Here is a 24,288-nt window from a genome sequence, read left to right on the forward strand (position 1 = left end):
ACGGGAACGTGCCTGGTGTTTGGGCTGTGGTCAGCAGTAGAAAATGTCCTGCCATGTCCATCCAAGGACCCTGTGTACTCATATTCATGCCCATGCCCATGCCCACATATCCCTAGACTTTTGGGTGGCAATTAATTTGAAGTTTAACACGTGTGCGTGTGTCTTTGTGATTATTACATAATGGCAAAGACAATGTCAGCAGCAGCGTCTGCCAACCGAGTGGGTGGGTTTTGGTGGCTCAGGTTGTGCAAGAAACTGAGCCGAATTTCAAGGACTCCCAAATGCTAACAGGTGATGACAAACACACACACACACACATCTCTGCTGACAGGGACATAAACAAAATAATAACAAAACGCAGTCAGCAGCTTGAAGAGCAAATCAGCCAGCTGCTCACCGAATAGAAAAGAGAAACCGCGCAGGCGCCCAGCGAACATTTCGAATTTCGAAATCAGGAGGATGGCTTAAAAGCATGTCCTGGCCGAGTGAGCAGCTCAGTCTAGTGCTAAATACATCGAGGCCAGGACACGCGACCCGAGAAAGCGTCGATTCAACCAAACCAAAACCAAGTGCCAAGTGCCGTGTGAAGAGGCCACAAACAACTAACTAACTAACTGCCTCCAGAAACTGTGCGATTCTAACCAAAGCCAAAAATAAATATAAAAAAGTTACCAGGTAGCAGATCGAGCTTGTTTTGAACTGTGTGGTTGGCGTGTGTTTGTATTGTGCGTGTTGCGTTGGTATTTGTGATGTTAGCCAACTTCCGGTAGCAAAAGGCGAAATGTCAACATATTTTTTGTATTTTCTAGCTAGAAGACAGCAAGGCGTCGAAATGGGAATTGGGATTGGAACATCCTCATAGCTAACATATTATTTATGATACTGACTTTGTTCAGAGGGAGAATATTATATTTGTATGCCTTTATTTTTTAATATCAGATATATTTATATATCCATGCCTTAAAGAATACAATTTGTATGAATGTGAACATCATACATTTTTGATTTGATGATTTTGCGGTCGTAAAACAGCTGATGAGCAGAATTATGTCTTAATGCATAGAATAGAATATTTTATATGAATAGACTTATAGCACTAAAGCTGTGGAATAAATGAATTCAGAATGAGTTTTATTAGGTGTCCAGTTAAAACAGAGTAAACATTGTAAAGCATGGTTCTGGGATAGAGGGTGTTGTTTGGATATAAAAACTTTTTAGGAACTTTGCCAGCATGCCGGATAAAGAATTTCGCGTGCTCCACTCATTTCCGCCAGTTGCATGTATGTGTGTGCGTGTCTTTGAGTGTGCACTATGCGTGTGTGTGTGTTTGTGTGTGTAGGAATCTGCTCATTTCCGCTCGCCTGCAAAAGCAGGTGAAAGCTAGCTCGTAAAGCTCACGGTAAAATATCCATTTGCAGTGCATCAGTGCCCGGGAAAAAGACTTAAAGCAAACAGCAGGCGAAGTGAATAAACCATAAACAAAACCCCGAAAATTAACCGAAAGCAGGGAAAAAACGAAATTTAAACGTCTGTGCATATTAATCAGAACGAGAAACGTGAACAGGATCAAGTCCTAGACAACTTATCACAGAGGATTTACGCAGACAGACAAACCGGGACGCAAATCCGTGTGTAGAGCAAAAGGCAGCGCTAATCAACGACCAAACCAGACGACGTCCTTACCGACTGGCCACGCCCACAACTCCCCCTCGAATAGGAGAAGGAAAAAAACCACCAGAAGCCTGAGAGGAGAAGAGCAGGAGCCGCCTCATTTGGCCACTGCGGATTAGGTAATTTTTGCTTTGATTACTCGTACCTTTGGGGGCTGTGCAATTTTGTTTGCTTTCCTCCCGCTTTTTGAGCACGCTCCTCAATTTGACACCCAACCACCCAGAGTCCGGCTTACATATTTATGAAATTTTTATGCAAATCGAGCTAATTCATTCACATTCTGCTGCTGCTGCTCATCTGGCAACCGTTGCTCAGTTTTTAATTCGCTGCCTTAATTGCAAGACAATTTTTTTTTCGTTCGCCCAACTGATTTGTAGTTAAAAACTCATAATTAACAGGCAGTGGCGTAAATTGAAAAAGTTTTCCAGGGTAACTATACCTCTCTGAAAAACAAATTGAAATAATTATGGGCCAATGTAATGACAACACGGGGAGTACATTAGGAATGTTAATCAACAACAAATGAAAAAGTTAATTTTGATTGCTTTGGCCGTCAAATAGAATTATCACATGCAAAACCGATTCATGGCCAACCAATTGCAAACTATAAATTAAAAAATTAGCCGAATTTTACTCTCTTTCGAATGCTGTTAATGCAATTGGAGTCCGATAATTTATTTAACAGCTGACATTTAATGATTAAATGGTTACTGCTTGTGTCAAGCCCTACGCATTTGGATTTGGAAAATAAAACAATTTTGCAACCACAACACTATCAAATATTACTCAGAACTAAATGCAAAGCCAGCAGTTGAATTATTGTGGCCTGTATGCCCAGTCAATTGCAAAATTCGATAAATTGAGGCCTCAATTCACGGAGGAGAATGCAAATTGTGGGCAAAAGTCCAAGGCTCCTGGGAGGGCAGAGGTCAGGGGTTTCGGCCAGGACAATGCCGAACCAACTTGCGACTGGCAATGGAAACAAAAACAGAAACTCCCAGTTGCCGGCAGGCATTCACAACTTTATACTCAACCTGCTCTGCCGTTTCAGCATCGATAATTAAATTGTGAAATTGTGAGCTTCGGAATCGAGGATGGAAACTATGAAAATGTGGCTAGAAATCATGCTCAAGTTTGTGCCACAATCTACCTACCTCTTAAATCATTTTAGTTGAGTTTTGGGTTCGCGTGGGAGCTTTATGATTTTCATTTTCAATTTAATTTGATTGATTTTTGCCTTGTTTGGGCTCTGGCACATGAAATTCATACTCGTGAATTATGCATGCAAAGCTGCTTGCAAAAGTATTATGAAATTCCTGTGGGCAATTTATTTATTTACGAGTATATTGCGCACAAGCGCGCCAAGAACATAGAGCACAATGGCGGTTAAATTATGTACGTATGCATATATAGAGACACCACTGCATACCATCAGTCTATATATCGCCAACATATAGAGTATATTTATGCTCTGGCAAATTGTCAAGCGCAAATTAGGCAAACGCTAATTCGACTTTTATCTGACGCGGCAATAAAAACTTTCGGTATCCGCACCAAAGAATCTTCTACCCCGAAAAACCATAAAGTCCAAGTTCCTGGCAATTAATGCAGCCACAATGTCTAATTAGATGGTAGCAAAAGTGCCGCCAGTTCAGCTCAGATAGCACACGCACCCCAAACTCGGGTTGGCTTGAGTACAGGTAGCACTCCGTATGGGGGATGCTGTTCAAAAAGGGCGAGGGGTGCCGGCCCAATTAAGTGCCTCGGGGTGTGGCGCGAGTGGCTCTTGTGCGCTTAAGATGGTAGCACCACGGCATCGTAACTTGATATCACATCAAAACACGCTCACAACTCAATTTGGTTTGACTTTCAATCAAGTCAAGCCTTGACGGAATTATGGGAATTGTTTCCATTGGCAGCACAATTATTTATTTATTTAATTAGTCGCTGAAATAACTCGACTTTTTGCCGCTGGCTGCAGGTAAACGTGTTTCAATTGAAATTAATTTTCCTCCTCTATATGAATATTATTAATGGCAGAGCATGAATAATGCCTGGAGCTATTAGTATTATATCTGAATATGGGTTAGTGGCAATAAAATTAAAATCATTCGATTAGGCCAGGTTCATAAGGGTAATTGAAATTGAAATTTGTAATGTAAGTAAAACCATTTCCACAAATTAGCTATGTGCGGAATAATAATAAATCCTGGGGCACCCTCGAACAAATAATACCGTGTGTTTGTTAGTGTTTGTTAACCAGATATTCCTAACCATACAAAAGTAAAAGCTTTAAAAATTAATTGATGCACTTCGGTATCAGTCCAAACCACTGTGCGTATGAGTGATGCATATGGCACGCAACCGCAAGCCTTTCCAGATGGACCTGGTTTCCGGTTAGCCAACAGACGACGGCATTGTTTGCGGCAAACTCGGGCACTCGCAATCACGTGCCCCGTCTCGTGGCAATCAAAGTCGTTAGCTGCAACCGAGGGGGTAAGGCCCAAAAGAATGGGGAAAGTGGGTTCGCACATCCATCCATGTGCGTCGGCAGCGGCGGCGAATAATCAAATATTTTCGTGACTACAAAGGAGCCCGCACAAAGATAGCAAAAGACAGGCGGGTGAAACTTAAAGCCAGTGAAGTAAATCCGATTTAGGGCTGTAAAACGGCAGCAGGAGCAGCCGCAGCGGAAGGAAAATCCAGAGAAGCGAGCAAGGCACCAGACAATTTGCATATTTATGAAGAAGAACGGCCTTTGATAAAGCTGCAAGACGGCGCTCCCAGGCTGCTTTAAGCTTATTCAAATTGAAAAACGCAGACAGCGGAGGCAAAAGATACAAATGTAAATGGTTGTGAAGCTTCGCCGGGTTGGGGTTAGCAACAATAATATGCCCTGATTTACGATTTACAGGCGCGAAATAGACAAGGAAACTTTCGGAATGGGAAGCCGGCGGACAATTTGCGTGCGCAATTTGCAGTTGATGGGCGACACACGCCTCAACTCCCGCCTACCCCCGCAAAAACAAAATAAAAAAATGGCAAGAAGCCATCCCCCAAGTTGTTTAACATTTTTGCGAATGCGAAAAAGCGTAAAATATTACACACTGATTTTGATCGGTTCGCTTTTTTCTTAAAATAAACGCCTGCTGGAAATGGCAAATGGATAGCTGTCTATCCACTGCAAATATTTCACGCTGAGTTTGCACAAATATGCCCCAATTTAGAGCAATCGAAAGCAAATGAAGCATCAAAAAAATGTTCTATACAAGCTTTGCATCCGTTGGATTGTATAAAAGAAACAATGAAAAGCGTGTTAAAATTGATTGCTGCCAGTGTTAAAATTCTATAGAAATATTTGACAACGAAATTGGTCTTTTGGGGCTCTAATCCCTCTATTACGAACATAAATACTTCCAGCTACATGCACATAAAATAATTACCCTAACCTGAAACAATTTCCAATTAAAAAGCTAGCTGTCAAAACTTGTCTGCATTTACAAGTATTTATAATTAGTCAAATGCGCGTGAGTCTCAGGGTCCCCAGCCATTTTACCTCAATATGTTTGAGCGGAGAACTCCAACACATTTCGCAATCAGTTTTGATATGGAACAAATTTGGGTTTTTGTTCAAGTTGTGCAGTAAAAGCTTTCAGCTTTCAGCCACTCGACATGTTCCCAGAACTGTGTCAACATAGTTTTTCAATAACGCTGCGGCATGTGTGTGCATATGTATTTAGTGCAAATATGGGTAAGCAGTTGGCATATGAGGTTGATATTACCAAAAACAAACTTCCACATTCCGCACATTGCCTTGCACTTTGGCAAGCACACTCTAATGCAGATGTACATACAAATTTACCTTCTGCTGGATGACTTTAACAATGCAAATGCAGCACTCAAATATACAGTGCATATTTATCTTGGAGAATCTAGTTACTAAAGCCAGGTGCGTAGTTTACAGTCGATAGGGTTGGGTTGTTATATTTGGCTTAAACGAAAAGTAACGCACATAAAGAAATATTATCCACAACATGCGTTTGCTTATGAATGCCAATCTAAACTGCTAATTAGTATTGAAAAGTTAGCTAAAGTCTAGAGCACATTTCCATACTGTAGGCTTATGGTTTTAACCAACATTTCCTACGCTTTCATGATATATACTTCGATATGCTCCTGTGCATGAAACACTTGGAAATCTCACCTTAATGCCTAATCCCCGACATTAAAGTGTTGCGCCGGCAAAGTGATTTGTTTTACGCGAAGCGGCAGGATACGAAGGCATCTATACGCTCCATAGCACCCCCCTTAAGACCACTCTGAATCACCATTATTCCCCTTCATCACAATCGCACAATGGGAATTGGAACGAGAACGACGGCATTGCAAATAATCTTTGCAGTAAATACGCAACAAGAATGGAGAGGAAAAAACCCCGGCCCGGGTATCATTATTTGCCCAAGTGGGAAACAAAACGTTGGCAAAAAGTCCTGCGAACCAAATGTCGCACATGAATGCGGCAACTGTGTGCGTGTGCGAATGAGAGTGTCTGTGTGAGTTTGAATGTGTAATTTAAGCATTAGAGACGCGTAAAACCTTAACTCAAGGCACATGCACGCAGACACAGAGGCATGAAAATTGAATAAATTATGCGTGTCATCACATGCAGAGCAGCTGGGATGGGTCGGAAAATGGGGGATTTTCCTATGGAGCATCGCAATTTGTGTGCGACGACGGCATTTAATTAAGCATTTTGTATTCATCGGAAAAGTCATAAAAATTACGAACAGCCGTTGGCAGTCGAGTTTGAAATTTACCGAGGATGCAGGATTTGTGTACCTTTATGTTGCATCAATGGCCGCATTGCAGCTGGGATTTGCCAAAGAATAATTACCCAGCATTCGTGCTTTTTCGTTCTTTATAAGTATTTTTTGCCGGTAACTTATCTTCCTATGCCTTTGGGCATCCTTTAAACGCAAAGTCACGTTCCTGAGCGACAAAGTAGAAAGAGAAATAGTGAAAATATGCAAAGTAGTTGGGCGCTTCGAGCGTATCGGGTTTCAAGGTCCCAGCTATCCATAAAAAGTGTGTGGAAATCGAGCTTTCGGATATCCTGTATTGACTTTGAACCTCGTTGAGAAACTTTCCTTTTAGAATATATATTATTAGTACACCGTGCAAATATTCAAAATCTATGCAAAAATTTACAAACTACCCCGAACTTTTAACTATCATTTATAGTTTTTCGTTCCCAAATTTAAACTCTTAACATGACTAGTCATATAGTCATAGTTTTTAAAAACATACTATTTAATTTTTAACATAAAAAAGATGCGCTAGTAAATCACATCGAAAATATGCAGATCATCAAAGGACAAGCTAGTAAATGTAGTATTTTCATTGTTGAGGAATTGGATAGTGGGGTCTAGAGTTTTTTTTAGTTGTTCTTAATAATATATAGTTATTGGTATTTGTTTTTGTGCACTGATGTTTTGGTACCCTTTTGCGGAGAGCACCTTGAACGTATGTTAATCCTGGCGAGGATGTGCAAAACAAAAACAATGAGCACTTGGGCGACAAAGTTTTGGGTCGCATACGTATCCTGCTTTTGTATGCACATGTATGAGTGGGTCGTGTAAAGTTATTCTTGAAAATATTTAGCAGCCACTCAACTACGTTACGTATACGCACAGTTAACCTGGCATCATCACAGCTCAGGACACCCGGGGGCGCCACCTACAAGTCACCAGGCACCTATTTCTGCTGTTTGTGCGCGTGTAGAAAACTTTTTTAGACAGCAAACACTTTCGCATCGATTTTCCTGGCCTTTTTTCCCATGGTTTTGCTCTTGCTTTTGCTTTTGCGGTGGCTGCTATCTGGCAGTTCGGTGCTGTTTGTTTTTATTTTCACACTCTGGCTTTGGCTTTTAGTGCTTCGCACAGTTGCTCACGCTCAGGCTCACCACCGACCTGCCCGGCATCATCATTTCGTATTCAACGTGGCATTAAGGTCAGGATATCTGGGATTTATAAGTTTTGTTAGCAGCTCCTCGAAGGCCGACGGCATGCGTTTATTTATGCAGGTCAAAGCAAAAGGCATTTCGTATGGGCTGCGGATTGCACTTTGCCACACCGTAAGTGGCAGCCAGATCCTTTTTGGCTGACTCCCATCATTTAAATCAAATTAAACGCCTGGTTATATCAAATAAAGTTAAGACATGCTGCGAAACTTTCCGGGCACTTTCGGGGCATAATTTCCTTTACATTTTTTCCAAGCGAACCACGCATAAGTCGGGCGCCTTTTCTTTAAACTGTTTCGCCCGCCTTTGTTGGACAACAAAAGTTTCGTGGCACGCCCACTTGGCTGCCCCTCACTCGCCTGCACTTTCGACACTTTTATGCCTCACGGTCAAATTGTTATGGCTCATAATGAATGCCGGGCTCGAAAGAAAGGCGCACAATAAATGTTCAAAATAAAATATGCGAAATGCAGCACACTGAAAGTGGGCGTTGGGAAACGCAACCAGCATAACAAATTAAAAACTTTTCTCCCCGCACACTTTTCCTTCCATCTTTTTCGCTTCTGTCGGAGAAATGCCAGCAAAATGTTTTGCCATTAAAATATGAAAAATTGCTTAATAATTCAGGATGGCCGGGGGCAGTTTAAAACGGCAACAAAACAATTCAGAAGCTATGGATGCTGATGGTGATGGCTCTCGATTCGATTCGGTTTTTGCCAAATGAACAGAAATATTTGGTTAGTGTGGAAATTCGCATGTCAGTTTAAGGATTTGACAACATAAAATGTCAAATTTGTCTATCAAATTTGGGAAATATTTAAATCTGGAATAAACATTTTTTGACAAATGTGCGAAAATTACTATAATAAATATACATAACATTTTAAAAATTTCAAGCTTTAAGAAAGGGAGCCTCGCATTTGAGAACTTCCCACAAAACACAATTAAAGATTTTGGTGCCGACTGAAGGGTCTCATTTGAAACACATTAGACATATTTCGCATGCTAATTCACTAATTGCCATCCTAATCATCGGCGCACAACGGGAATTACCAGCATATATCAAGCGGCTCAAGTGCCCTTCTGTCTAAATGGGACGAGAGTGAACCCTTGCAGGCCGCGTTTCGTGCTCAACTTGTGATTTCCGCCACATTAATTTCAATTTCACAAAAAGACGCCCCCGGAAGACCGAGCCCTGTTTAGAGGAAATACCAGGGAAACGCCAGTTCAGTTCGGTTCGGGGACACGGAGCATTTGGTAAATGCCTTAATGGCCTAATTTTTGTTTTCCAACGCAAAGACAAAACGGGGCGAAGAGTCGCACAGAGCCCAAAAAAAAAAAATATATACGACAGTTATGCGTGTAATATTTTTCCTTTTGCCAGCACCCCGGAAAATCCTGCGGGGTGGTGCTGGCAAATTATCATTGGAGCTGAGCAGAGAGAGAGCAACAATCGTTAAGGGTTCGTGGGCTGGTCCTTCTTCGCCTTCGTCGTCCTGCCTTGTGGCCCATGAAATGATGTCGTAAAAATTTAAAGTTTGCCGTCTGCCTTTTGTTGTTTGGAAAACCTCGGAGCAAACAACAGCCCCCACAGAGCTTTGCCATAATTTGATACTCGAAAAATTGAGCGTAATGTGCGTTAATGTAAATGGCGCGTATTACTGACAAGTGCCTTGCCTGACAAATGGTCCCAGTTTCGCAGATTTATGCGCAGACACATGCGCTAATTGTCAAAGTAACTTCGGTTTTAGTTCCACTTGCTGTCTGAAAAATTTCCCAGCGACACAACTTGTTAGTTGGGGGAAAAAAGAGGGAAAACTGAGTGTTTTCTGCCAGCCAATCTGTCAGGGGAGCAGAAACCCGGTGCCCGCCAGCTATGAAAATTAAAAGACACAAATGCCAAAAGTTGACGACACAGCCGACAGGAGGATGAGCAAACAAGCGCCGTTGACAACCACAATCAAAATAACAGGCGAAATTCGCAGATGGGAATTCGGTGATGTCGAGAGACGATGACAAACAGGAGTCTACTTTAACTGCTCGGATTTTGCTCTATTTTGGGCTGGCTGTCCCCAAAGCAAAAGTTATGCACACAAATATTTACCTAGTTTTAGGAAAAACAATGAGCAGCACGCATTTAGCTGTTGGATAATATCCAAAGAAATTTTAAAGCATTTAAATCAGCTCCGTACTCAAGCTTATACATAAATAAAATAATAAATTATTAGAGCATTTCTTTGTAAGCTTTCAAGCTTGACGTACTTATTTGGCAGCTGCAAAGACTTGGTTGTATGCACTAATTACTCCCAAATCGTTTGAACCAAAACTTTATAGAATTTATTTATAATCATATTTTCCGGCTCTCAGAAAAACTTTCCAGTTATCTGTAGCTTAAGTGAGCTGATGCAATGCCTCTCAAATTTTCTTATAAGCCAGCACCAATTTATGGAATATACGTTTGAAGAGTATCATCCGCTTCCCTCCTAGAAATCTTCTCCAGATTGGAGAACAATGGCTCTGGGCCAAGTCGACGACACCCAATCCGAGTACAGTTTTGGTGCAGTTTTTCCTTTTGATTTTCTTTCGTAAGACGAAACCACTTGAAAGGGCGGAAAGAAAAGCGCATACCGAAGCCAAGTTATTGATTTTGCTCTAGTCACAGATTTATTTTCACGCTTTTCTATGACCCGCTAAGCAAAGAGCTTTAAGGGCCCCGACTTTAAGAGGGGAGAAGAAATTCGATGACACCACACTCGAGGCAAAGGATCTGCTGCCAAAAGTATCTAGTTATGTCCTGGCCAGAAGAATTTCGTCTACATGGCTGCTCAGACATTTTGGAGGCGTGTGTGTATGTGAGTATTTCTGTGAACATAATCTGGCTATCCCACAGACACGTATCTCAGATTTAATGGTCAACCAAAGGCAATTTGGCAAATTATTAGAAAATCATTGTGTCACTTTATGTGCCGGACAAGGAAATATGAGTGCCTGTGGCTCGGAATAAGGCCCACTTCAGCGTCTGTCAGCCACACAATTTGCGGGGGCTGTTGACCCAAAGTGGAATTGGTTTTCATATAACTACCACAAGATCCTACCATATTACTGTATTAACCATGAGTAATATTTTAGTTCAAGAGCTGGTCAAAATCAGACAGGGAGATGGCAATACTTTAAGTAATCGAACAATTGAGATGGGCAAAAGGAGGGTGAGGGTCAACAAATTATGCACAGTTATTGAAAAAGTTTTTCAATCTCGCAAAGAGCTTTGCCAGAACCAAACTAAGCCACGACAAAGGGGTTAAAAATATGAGAAAGATAATAAAACTGAGTGCCATGCCGACTTCAACCATCAGCGTTTCTTCATTTTTTATCGCAAATAATATTCCGCCTGGTATTCAAGGTCCCAGGGAAGATGAGCCGCTGCGAGCAAAACCAAAATTGGGCTACCAAAATAAAGCCCAAGACGAAGTCAAGCACACAAACAGCCGAAAACCCAAAAAATATATACAAAAAACGAACGAAAACGGAACAAAAAGCGACCAAATAAATATACACAAGAGGACCGGCTCTGTTGTGGCGGCCCTGAGCCTTCAGCGATTTTTCACAACACAATTTAACAAATAAAAGCAGAAGGAAAACTACAAAACAGAAAAAAAAGAATAAATAAATAAAAAGAAAAATAAAAGCAAAAACTTGCCTCAAAAGACGCACACAAATAAAACAATAAAGGCCCACACACTCAACCACCGGCAAGAAGGCGAACAACAACAAGTTTATTACAGATTTTACTTATGTGTTTTTGGTTGCCTGGGCCGGGCGAAGGTTGGGGCTTTTCCGGGGGTTTTTCTTCGGTTTTCGCCGGCTGGGCGGTCCCTTTTTACCGCAGGGCATTAATAAGGAGCACAACATGGCGGCACAATGCTAGCGGAAGTCAATGACATGTGCTCTCCAGAAATCTCCCGTTGATGGGAATTACAAATCCCGTTGATATTCTATGCCTCTCATATAAATTTTCATGAAGGCCAAAAACTTGCTACGAGGTCACACTTGAAAGCCTTGAAAGGCAACCTTAGAAATGATTTGAACTAGCGCAAAATAAGAATTTAACAGTCAAATTAGATACGTTACAAGTTACTATATGGACTTTCAAAACTATTTACATACATCACTCCAGTATTTTCGATTCAGAGAATAAGTCTGGTAAAAGTTATACCGCAATTCTCTATTCAATAAAATTAACGCCCATGAAAAACATTCTTAAACTTTCCTGCAAAACATGGCAGGAAATCTATTTCAGGCACCTCCAAGTGGGCCTAAAATCCTGACGTGGCCTACACCTCCGCAGTTTTCTTTTCGGCTTCCCGTTATCGATATGGCTTTCCTGCCACCCACTTTGTCTGACAATATTTTCAGTCAGCCGGGGCCGTCGAACTGATGCTGCTGCCAAATTGCTGGCTCGTTCAGTCTGACAGTCGAAAGCCAGAAATAAACTTTAATTTGAAAACTTTTATGCGCAGCAAGTAAAGGCGAATCGATGGCTGAGAATCGACCAAGTGTCGTGGCAAATTGTTCGCCAAGTGTTGGACATTTTGCTTAAAGATGCCAGACCTAGAAAGCAGTTTAAGTCCCACATGCATATCCACGTGCCCGCACGTGCCTGACATTGACACAGATGCTGGGCTGCAGGATTCTTGCAGGATAGCTGACTCGCGGAATTTTCCGGTTTGTACACTTTAAAGAAAAATCTCATTTAAATAAAGGAGTATTGCATTTATTCAGGACTAATTATAATATAATTTCAAGTTTTAAAATGTTTAATTTTTACACTTCGTTTAAAGAAAAGTTTAATGTAAGTCCAGAATTAAGAACATAACATGGGTGTATAGATCTCTATTCAATACAATTTTTTCCAGTGAAGCACCACACCAGCATCGAGCTCATGTCGCTCACAGAAGGCGAACTCTATGAAGCCAAGGGTAAAGCGGAAGTTTATTAAAACTACAGCAAACAAAGGGGCGCATTGGGATAGGATGAGTAGAAATAGAGGGTAAGGGCAAAATGCATTGAAAGGAGCACAGGAAGCGCACTTAAACAATAAACATGCCGTTCGTGCTGAGCAAAGAGGATCCAAAGGATCCAAAGAGGCACAGAGACACCGAACGAACCAGCAGTAACATTTCCATACAAATAAATCACTGAGCGCGATAGAGAAGTAAATGCAGCGCATTACGTATACGCCAGCGTGTCTGGAAAAATGCAACCAGCCGCGACGGGCATGGAGATACAATTTTGTGTGTGTTTTGTTGCACCATTGAGCGCACCATTGAAGCAAAAAGCTGTTGCAAAGCAAAGAAGTACATACATACATATATAAAAAAAGAGCACACCAGCCGACTGAAGCACTCAATGAAAAAATGCAATGGTGCAGGATTGGAAGGACAGCCATGTGGCCAAGTCCTTGCTCCGTCAACTGCATTTGCATCCGTTGATAAAGCCATGTTGGGTTCGGGGATCCGCATTCGGGTTCGGGGCATCTAAATACGTTTAAAATAAATCACAGACGTATGCTGTGTGCTCTCGGAAAAAGCGGGGTTGCGAAATCCAATTTCAGCTTTTGCAGTGAGTGCTCCTTGAATTTTATTTAAGCAGCTTGCTTTTTATATCCTTGCAGAGGCTATATAAAGTCTGCAAGTCAGCTTTCAAGCTTCATACTAAAAAATTATGACCAACTGTGAAAACTGTTAAATTTGTTTAGGGTTATGGTACCTCCAGGTGGACTATAACAAAATTAAAAATGTTTAAAAGTTGTGGACTCTTTAAAAGAGTTCACCTTAAAGAGAACATAGGATTCGGTTTTTAAGCTGTTTGACTCGATGACTAAACTTAATTTCGTTTTGTAAACTTCTGTTTCATCTTTTTGCGTTCCTGGAATTTGTATCCTCGAACAATGCACTCTAAGATTGCAGCATTGCAAGTTATTCGCTTTGTGCGCAGCATTTGATTAACTAACAAAAATGTGCACTTGCATAAAGGAAACAAAAAGCATGCTCGCTCATATAAATATGCAATAAAGTCGACGACAAATTTGAACAAACAACCCTCGCTAATGTCTGATAATAAAATACAGCCGAGAAGTACAAGAAAAATATGGCACAGCAATTTGCAAATTATTTTCAAGCTGGCATAAAATAAACTGACAGGCACCCTTGGAACCCAGGCCACCAAATAAGGGACACCACCACCACTGGTGGGCTGCGTCAATCTTCTCCAGGCAAACAGACAGCTCATGTTGTTGCTTCTGTTGATATTTCCTCCATTTGTTGTTGGTTTATGAAATCGACTTTCATGTCAATTGACTTGCGTACATCTGCCTCTCTGAATATCTGACTGAATTGGGTAGTCTGGGGGTGTTACGTATTAGGGCTGGTGGAATGGGCATTGGGTGGCTGAATGTCGCCAAACTTATGGCCCAAATTTTACTGTTATGTAAGCAAACGGCAGCAGATGAAATGAAACGCCAGCTCCTTGATGATATTTGTCAATAAATTTAACGTAAACCAGCCAGAGCCTTTTTCCCTTTATTTGTATTGCTATATATGTAAAACGCTCTGTATGTGGCCCGACATTTTTGCGTCTAATGGCAAGGAAACCATCTACAAAAAAGCTTATATATTACGAGAAACGCATTTTTCTTAAATTGGTATGGCAGTTACGCTTTAAATACCGGAAAATCATTCGATTGATGGCCCAAAATGTAGCCCGAAATATTTTGTAATTTATCACAACAAACTTGGGAACATTTGTGGGATCATTTTTTGGTAGGGTTTAAAAACGATTTTATTGGCTACTATTATTATGCAATACATATAATTAAAAACATTTCAATCTTCCAACAAAACCATCCATCAATGCCCTGCAATCTTCCGAAACAAGTTATTAAAACTACCCACCGGGTTATCAAAATGCCATACTCGACTTTAAGTAGACATTGACAAATTAATTTGCCACGATTGGGTTGTCCGAGGCACAAAAAAAAGATGGCAGGAAACCAAACCGAAATCCACTTGGGAGGGAAGACAGTAGAGGCCAGGATGCGCAGCATACATTCGAGCGTCATTAGGCCGGCAATGAGTAAATCAAATTTGCGTCGTTTTTGGGCCAGATGCTGTGGGTTGTCGGGTTGCTCAGTGGCCTTCCTGTCGCTTGTCTACGCCGGAAATGAAATGACCCAGTTAAATGATTTATGGCAAGAGCCCACACACACACACACATACTTACGCGCACACACAAAGAGACCGTTTGCTTGGGGTTTATTAGCGGGGCTAAGTGGCAAGCGGCTGACAGGATCGGGGAATATCCCCTTCAGCTTGTATCCCGAAAACCGTGGCGTGTTGAAATTATAATTTCATTAGCTGCAATCAACATAAAAATAACACTAAAGGCAACTGCCAAAGCGCTCTGATGTCGTAAAGCCAAAGTAGAAATTAAAATGCGATGAAAAGCAGGGAAACCGGAGAAGAACAGGGAGAAAGATATTTAAAAGCAACTTCTACCTTAGCCACCTTTTTTTGCATTCACACAGCACAACACACAGCTAACAAGAGCGTAATTACAAGCAATTTTTTCACGTTTTATTTCAGATTTTAAGCACGCGATGACAACAACGCCGAGGGAGCACTTGGCATTGTAATGTGACAACAGTTGGCTAAGGACAACAAAACAATACCAAAAGCGGGCCATCAGGAGTAGCTGGAATGCTCGCTTTTTAATTGACATTTGCTCGAGTTGAGTTGCGTTTTGTTCAACAGCAATTAGCATCGTGAAAAAAAAAAATGAAAACACAAAAAATAAAACACGCAGAGCAAAACACAAAGCAGCGCAATTAAAATTGTAAAACAATTGCAGAACGTTGAATTGAAAAGGGGGAAACAATAACAGACGACGTCGACCCGGAATAGAATGATCAAGTTGATTTAATTAAAAATTCAGCATCACCCTCGCCATCCAGCATCCAGCAACCAACATCCAGCATCAGCAGCCGTGCAATGGCATTTGAGCACGCTGCTTGAGCAATGGCCGCCGGACCGGAAACGCAGCCATTGCCCTCGGGCAACATCCGCCTCTGACTGCCGCCGACACTTGTCACATGTTTGGCCAAAAAGGCGCGCACGTGATGCCCCCGGAAAACCAGATGAACGAACGGATGAACGAGGAAATGAATGAGCTAGCAGCCATATTCAAAATTGAACGTTAAACGTTCGCACGTACCGAGCATAAATTCCAAGTGAAATAAAAGAGCCAAAAAAATAAAAAAAAAACGAAACGAGGACCTCCCCATTTATACCACCAATTCAAAAAAGAAAGGTTGAAAGTGGGTCGCAATATGGTGAAAATCGTGAACCAACACTGTGATCTAGGCCTGGCCCTCCTCCTGGCCTGGACGTGGCTAACAAGGCTGGTGTTAGCGGCCCATCTGGTCGACATCCCCACCTCATCACGCCTGGCCGCCGAACGGGAGGAGCTGCAGTTGTCCCGGCAGGACGTGGGACGGCTCAGCTACCAGAGTATCCATCGCATGCTGAGGGACGAAAACGAACCTGCGAGCTTTCGGGGGGAATTGCGATACCAACAGAAACGCCACAAAAGAGAGCTGGAGCTGAATGCGCCGGCCAACAAGCTTAATCTCACCCACCGCGACTTAAGGACATTCAATAGCACTGGTGGTCAGTGGAAGGGGGACTTTCAAGTGATCACCGCCATGGATCTGAGCAGCAATCAACTGGAGAGCCTCAGCTTGGACAACTTCAATCAACTGAGGCAGCTGGACTTGGGTAACAACTCCCTGGTGGTTATACCATTGAGTTTGGCAGACACCAATATGTCACTACCCTTTCTGACGCTCGATCTTTCCTGCAACAAATTCAGCCACATTTCTACGAGCTTTTTTACCCAGCGATTGCCTCAGTTGAAAAATCTGAACCTGGCTCACAATGAATTGCTAAACATTTCCCGGGAATCATTCTACAATTTGTTGGAACTACAAACGTTAGTACTCAGTCACAACAACATCTCGGATATTGACTACGAAACATTTTTGGCACTACCGAATCTGCAATATCTGGATTTATCCCATAACCGCTTGAGTGGATCCGCAATTCGTGCTCTGCAGGGAATTCCGGATTTGGTCAGCCTTTCCATCGCTTACAATCCAGATGTGGGAGTGGCGATGCAGGAGTTCGTCGCTTCCTGGAGCCTGAAAGAGTTGGATGCCAGTGGCACTGGCTTGTGCCAGGTGCCTGCAGCTCTAGCCCAATCTGTGAGGACTCTCAAGTTGTCCGAAAACTGGCTCAAGGTAAGTTAATGTAATATGACTATAATAGTATGATTTGAATGATCATTTAAGGTACTAATTTAGTTAATTCACTATTTATTTAAGATTTATAGGTAAAGGTTATCTACAGAAATAGAAATAGTCTCCGTGTGGGAAAAATCTAAGGGGTAGCCCTAAGCTTTGAACGATAAATTTCCAACTCGACTCCCCGAGTCGAGCAAGCCAATGAACCGCAATTCGACGCATTTGCCGGCAATTAGCGGCACATTCCCAACAGGCACTTGCCATCGTTGTCCTTGGCTTCAGGTTCAGATTCAGATACAGTGCTAGGCTCCTGCATCCTGCAGGCTACATTATGGTGGCTCCCTTTGCCACAGCCGCCATTAATTAGCATCTGTTATGTGGCCTGTGCTCCGCGCTGCGTGCTTGAGTGCGTTTTCCTGGGGCCCCCTTCAATTTCCCACCCAATTTACACCCACCCGGCGAGGCAAACGCGAGGCAATCTCACCACGCGTATGATTTACACTTTGTTATTTTTAAATTATTGCCCCCGCCATTTTGTGCGGCCTTTCTTTTACTTCCGCTTTCGATGCGGAAAGAGGAAGCAAATGAGGGAGGCTGGAAAATTTTATGTGGTGTTAATTTTAGCATTGGGAGCTATTACATAAAATTGGGAAATTTAAATTATTGATTCTTTCGAAATTCGATTTAGTTGAACAACTTTGGCTTGAGAATTGATCTATAAAGTATGAGTAGTAGTATAATATTATGAATACTTACTAAAAGAACACACACCGCATTAAACGTGAAAAAGCAATTGTGATGAATTTAAAAATGATTATTATTAAACTGTTTATTTATTGCGGAGGATAAATATTTCACGCAAACCCCATATAGTAATTAAAAAGGATTATATAAGAATATATTCAATTTAAAACGTTAGTTGCGATAGGAATGATGGTAGCAAAGCATTTTCCCTGAGTGGCAGTTGCAGGCATTGTTAAGCTGTTAGTCCGGCTAAGAGGACACGCCACTCAAGTCCAGTTAAGAACGTAATTAAGATACAATGTGGCCACACAATGGAATAGCAAAGTGCACTTCTCACTTTTCAACAAATGCGAGTGGAAAACAAAGGAAAAATAATAGAATGGGCGCGCTCAAGTCTTAATAAGGAAAGAAAAGCAATTCGAAGAGGGTGCAGAAAAAAATATAGACCACTGGGAAAGTCCTGCCCAAGTCCTGCGAGCCGCCTTTGATTGACATAAGCAGCAACACGAGCTGCAGATTAGCGTTCCTCCTCAAATTGCCAGCACTTACACCCACAAAAAGCAGCAAACAGATTTAGAAGGGGCACAAAAATAGACAATCTCGATTGCATTACGGGCACAGGCTTCTTTTCCTTCGCCCAGGTATTATCCTTAAACGACTTCAAGTGTAGACAAACAAATGCGGCGCATAAATTGAGGCTGCCGCCGCCTTTGTCGCTCTGTCGATTATGGCGGAAGCCATAAAAGGTGCAAAAATACCGCTTCGTAAGCTGTTTAGGGCCAGAGACAAAGGCTCCCAGCTCCAGCGGCAGCAGGAGCGGGATCAGGACCAGGACCAGGAGCAGTAGCAGTAGCAGAAGCAGAAGCGTCAGCCCGGCCACGGGCATTAATAAAATAAGGATAATTGGCATAAGCATAATCACGTTTAAGCCAACAGCCAACGTGCAGCTGAGACAGGAGCTGGCATTAGAAGTACACTTCAAAGTAACCTCTATTTGAATATCCATTTTTATTGGGCCTATTTTGAGCTACTGAATTTTGAGTTTCTTTCAAATTCAAATCGTATTTCAACAATAGTTCCCTCTTCATCTGGGGAAATCTGCTGATGTTTTATATTATATTATACTTTGATGATGATTTTTTTTCAAGTGGACTAGCCAACTATCTGTGCAGTCGCTTCTGCCATTCCGGCTGCTCCTGGAATGAGTGGCTCATCACTGCTCCCGGGTGCCTTTGTTGCCAAGCCATTTTAATTTGTTCGCCTGGCCAGGCCGACTGCCTTTTTCCACTGCCTTTATCGGCAGTCAACACGCAGCCTTTTCATGGCAAATTATGGCGTTTAGGGGCCGCTGGTTGCCCATCGTGAGCCCCCAATTGCCCGCCTGCTCCTCCACATCCTTCTCCTCATCCTCATCACCACTTTGGCAGTATAATACTTTCGTTTCTTTGGTGCCCCAGGACAGAGACGACGGCAGGCTGTCTGGCTTCCTGGTTGCCGGGCATTCGTTTCATTTAACGAGTCGCGTCTATGTTTACTTTGGTGCCAGACGAGCATCGCTCCGGGCATCGCAGGCGTGGCATGGATCGCAAAAAGGGGCAAGTTCGCCGGCGAGTCCTTTGAAGTAATTATAATGGCAGATTTAAGTTAATTTTTAAACAATGTCGCATGGCGGCATGCATCTCGCACTTTCCCTCTTTTTCAGCCACTAATCAAATTTCCCCAGACTTTCGCCAAGAACAATAACTTCTTGAGTGCTCGGCGAAGTCAGTGGCTAGACAGGGATTAAATCATAAAAGTTTTCGCCGCCCTTTATAGTCAATTTTAAAGAAAGCTCCACTTCCTGATGGATTTCTTAAAATCAAATGTTTTTTATAATTTCTCATGCAATTTACTAAATGAATTAAACTAATAGAAACTTTCTATTCATTTTTAGGCAATTAATTGCGGTGACATGGACAGCTATCCGCTCCTGCAGTACCTTGATCTCTCGCACTCCCGCATTGCCCAAGTGGAGGACGATGCCCTGGGACGTTTGGAGCTCCTCGAATCACTTTTCCTCGACCACAATCTTCTGATGCGAGTGCCCAGCAGTCTGCCACCATCGCTGGAACACTTATTTCTGCAGCACAATCAGATAATGGAGCTTCCGCCACAGGCTTTTATGGGATTGGTCAATCTACAGACTCTGGACTTATCCAACAATCGATTGATCTTCCTGCCCCCGCTATCACTGCCCAAATTGCTCACCCTGAATCTGCAATCGTCAGGGGTGGAGAGTGTTAGCCAATCGATAGTGCACACACTGCCACAGTTAAGGGATCTTTTACTGGAGGACAACCCCATTAAGTGCAGCGATTTGCTGGGCATTGCCGAATGGGCCAGTCCTTGCAGGTCAGTGGATGTGGGTCAATCGAATGGGGCAAGTGTGAGTGGGCGCGTGGATCTAAAAACGGAGTATCTGCAGTTCCACAATTTCTACGAAAACTTCAGCAGCCGAGAGTGTGGTATAAGAAAACCGGAAAATGACACAAAGCCGCCTTCTTGCAGCCTGACAAGGGCAGCAGCAACATTAACAACAACACCCAGAAGTATGTCAAAAGTTAAAAAGTCACAAGAAGCACAACCAACAGCAACATCAGTGGAAATAGCAGCGGCCGCAGCAGCAATATTAGAAAAAACAGACATACAAGGAACATCAGCAGCAGCACCAGCAGCACAGTCGACTGCGGCGGCAACAACAGCAGAAAGAGAAGCGATTGCAACAGCAACATCAAGCGACACCACAGCAACACCAACACTCGCAGCGGCAACAGCAATGCAATCAGCTGGCAACATCCCTGCCCAGTTAACCACAAAAACGTTGGGGCCAACAGAAACAACTTCGTTAGCGCAACTGCAGCGTCGGCAACAAATGCCTGGCATGCCGGCCAAAACAACAGAAACGCCAGCAAAGAACCTGCCAAGTTTGGCCCAGACAAAGGCAACAACAGCGCTTCCCATTTTGGCAACACGAGATGCTGCCACAGCAACAACGGAAATAAATTCCGACAAGCCAACGAACATTAGCGGTGCCACAAAAACAGTAGCAACATCAGCTGCAGAAATAGCAACACCGCCAGCAATTGAAGTGCCACAAACCATTTTGGCCGGCAAAAAATCTGACAAAATGCCAGCCGATAAGGCTCACGAGACTTTATTAAAATACCCAACAAGGGACACATCCGGTCAAGTTGCAACAACGCCACACAAACATGCAACACTGCAGCTGCACGTTAAGGATCGACATCTAATTGGCACACCGCTGCTGATGCACAAGGGCGATGTCCTTTTGGTGGATGCCGAGCAGTTGTTGCTGCCTGGTACGGCCACCGTGGCAGATGCGGATTCGGAAGTCCTGGACCCAAGCCAACAACATCAGTCAGCGGAGCAGGAAAAGCACCAGTCAGCGACTGATAAGCGACAAGCGGATGCAATAAAGGGCGACACAAAGTCGCCGGCGAAAAGCCACAAAAAGAAGCCATCGCTGAGCATCAAGAAGATGACCTACAGTACCAAGCACGCGGCAAAAACGGTGGAAGATATGGCAGCCACCTCGAAGACACCGCAACACCAACATAGCAGTGTGAACACACCGAAAGAAGCTGCTCCCGAGGAGCTGAGCACCTTTGCGCAGCTCAAAGCCTATGTGGAGCTAAAGAGCGAATCGAAACCGGAACACCTAATGGACCAGCGGGAGGAAAACCATCATAATCTTACAGGAAATCATCCCGGAGTCATGCTCCTGGTGGCCTGCGTTTTGTTCATCGTCCTGCTCGCCGGTTTGGCCCACGTCTATCGCTGTGAATTGCCTTGGCAAAGGAGCAACCGCTCTGGTCAATTGCGACCGCATCATCAAAGGCATCTAAACGAAACCGATGATGCGCACAGCTTCCTGCACTATCAGGGATCTGTGAACTCCAATGGCGGAGATCCGGCTCGCCTGCAAAAGTGGCACCACAGCACGCGGAGAGAAGCACCCTACAGCTCCCCGCTGCACAATCTGCAAGCGCGGGAACTGCAACAGCAACGCTGCCAGCAGTTCTATAGCTCCTCGCTGGCGGACAAGAGCTCCTCCACCTCGTCATCCTCATCGGGAAGCAGTCGCAGTAGCCTGCACTCGCCCAGCAGAGATGAAAGCTACTATATAGAGATGGCCCCCAGTAGTCCAGCAGCAGCCAACCTGCCTAGTTTGCCCATGGAACTCTTGGGCAGCAGGAGTAATGCCCTCGGATGCCGGACGGATCGAGTGGCAGCCACCGATCTGGGCGGTACGACAGAGGCGGTACCCTCTTCGGCGGCGGCCATCAAATCGGTGAGCAGCAGACTGATGACGCCCAGTTCGCGGAGGCTGAACATCTGGTGACAAACCGTCTTTGGTCAGCGACAATACGCACCCTTTCAGTAGAGTAAAAAAATAGGAATCAATGTAGTTCGAACGACAATCGCCACCTGCCAACTTAACCAGATGAGTCAGAGAGTCGGAGCAGAAAAGGGAAACTATTGAAGTTCTTAAAAATATTTTTAAAAATTGTATTTCCCAGATTGAGTTTCTATTGCAAGGTGCTCGTGATTTAAAACTCAAATTTTGAAGAAAGGCATTAATTACACCAGTTTAAAACTTTCAGAAGTCGTTATGTGCTTGGCAACACAACGTGTCCTGTCGATTTTTTGTAGGTCGATACTCGAAAAAAGATAATGGTTAAAAATAAAACTCGAAAGAAAACCAAAATGGGACTACGACAACAGAGGGAAAGCATAAATGCCAGCAGCTTTATATATTATTTTCAGTTGGCTCCTGGCTTGATTTATGATGCCTCAGTGCCCACACATTGCAGACCTCTTAGCGACTCGGTTAGCAGCAACAATTTGTCATAAATTCCTGTTACGTATACGCCGCGTAGTCCCGGGCAACTAAGGCGGCCGAAAGAGGCGAGGGGCGTAGACAAGCGGCCAAGTCAAATGGCCAAAGAGCCAACGCCACCAAAGTTTTTACGAGCCAGCCGAAGAAGACGATGTCCATCTTGTGGTCGTATTTGGGTCAGTTTACTGGCCAGGAGCACCGTGTGCGGCCCAGTTAACTTTATATAAGTGCCTGTCCGCCTGCCAAGATTAAGTGTTCCGATAGTCATGCATATAAAAATGAAATATCGATCAAGTATTAAATAACAATTTATTTTATGACAGACCCAATTCAGTAATCAGAAAATGAGGCCGCGCATGCTGAGCCAGGCGAATTAATCGAGGAATATTGGTTGGTAGTAAATATAATATGGTAGTTGGAATTTAATATCATCGAAATTGGAAAATTAGGTGTGACTAGCCAACAGAGCGGAGGAAAAAAGAAGACAAGGACGTACAAAGTGAATGAAGTACCTTGCTAAACATTGTGTTACAGATTTTAAGTCTGTTCCAGGTAGAAAACTTAATTTGATGTGGTGCACCACTTTCGAATTTTCAACATTCAAGCCGAGTCCATCCTGCTCTTATTATCCTTTGAGCCATGCTGCGCTTTGATGTTCGATGCTTTGCCAGATCTTAACCTACTTTCACAACTGCTTCAGATACTAGAGTTTAAATTGCAATCTAATTAAAGTTTCGCCTCTGTCCCTTTCGCAAAACCCAACTACCTTTTGGATACTAGAAGTGTTTTGTGGTATCACCCAGTTGAAAGATTTATTTAATTAGCTTGAATTCACTTTTTATTTATTTGTAGGAGCAGGGAAGGTCCCGCTCCATTCGAAGTTAATTCGTCAATTCATTTGGCGATCTAAAATACAATGGTTTCTTAGCCTAAGTCGAGGAGCAGCGCTGCCGGCATAGCCTGCAGCGCAGCGACGCTTATTTGCGTTTCCTACATATATATATATTGTCGCCGAGCGACGGTGCTGGAGGAGGGGTGCTATAGGCACACATATTAGCGGTCAGCGCTTGGCCAGCGTGAGTACTGCTGATCATGCAAATTTGGTACGTTGCCCTCAACATACGCTTGGGCTGAACTGTTTATGTTCACATTGCAACAGAGTGCTACAATGTGATTGTATATTATGAATACAGTGGTTAACCGATATGTGTGCATACTACAGTTTGCTATCTGCACTGGCATCAAGCATTCTTCACCCCATTTGAAGATGCTGGGCAAAACGGCCACAAAACACCCTCTTCCTTGCGAATCAACCCGCACTTAACCTCATTTTACAAATTGACCAACACAACATATGGTGTAAATCCAGCCAAATGGCCAGACATCTAATCTGCCACGCCAAAAGTGAAATGTTGTAAAACTATTTGGGGGCTATACGTACATGTATCTAGCGGACATCAAAATAATGTGGCTGCAAATCAAATTACAAGACACGCGGCTGGCTCTTCGGGGGTGGAAAAAATGGTTAGGGGAACGACCAAGGAAACGTCCCACAGACATAGAACACAACAATTACATTAAGACACGATAAAAAGTTGT

At 43.1% G+C, this 24,288-nt stretch overlaps 2 protein-coding genes across 4 annotated transcripts in view; one reads left to right on the forward strand and one right to left on the reverse strand.

The window, feature by feature from the left end:
- LOC6606569 (protein timeless homolog) overlaps positions 1-24,288 on the reverse strand; it is a 67,591-nt gene that overhangs the window by 7,585 nt on the left and 35,718 nt on the right. The gene's annotated exons all lie outside the window — the stretch shown is intronic.
- LOC6606570 lies at positions 515-23,546 on the forward strand. 2 transcript variants are annotated; one of them, XM_002031335.2, is made up of 4 exons: positions 515-675; positions 1,419-1,790; positions 15,331-17,042; positions 19,723-23,546. In XM_002031335.2, exons 3-4 carry the CDS (start codon positions 16,074-16,076, stop codon positions 22,189-22,191), a joined length of 3,438 nt encoding a protein of 1,145 aa, XP_002031371.2. In that variant the 5' UTR covers positions 515-675; positions 1,419-1,790; positions 15,331-16,073; the 3' UTR covers positions 22,192-23,546. The 2 variants fall into 2 exon arrangements, with proteins under 2 accessions (XP_002031371.2, XP_032576690.1); XM_032720799.1 differs by having other exon boundaries at positions 515-629.

The sequence above is a fragment of the Drosophila sechellia genome, chromosome 3R, assembly GCF_004382195.2.
Source record: "Drosophila sechellia strain sech25 chromosome 3R, ASM438219v1, whole genome shotgun sequence".
NCBI classification, from domain to species: Eukaryota; Metazoa; Arthropoda; class Insecta; order Diptera; family Drosophilidae; genus Drosophila; species Drosophila sechellia.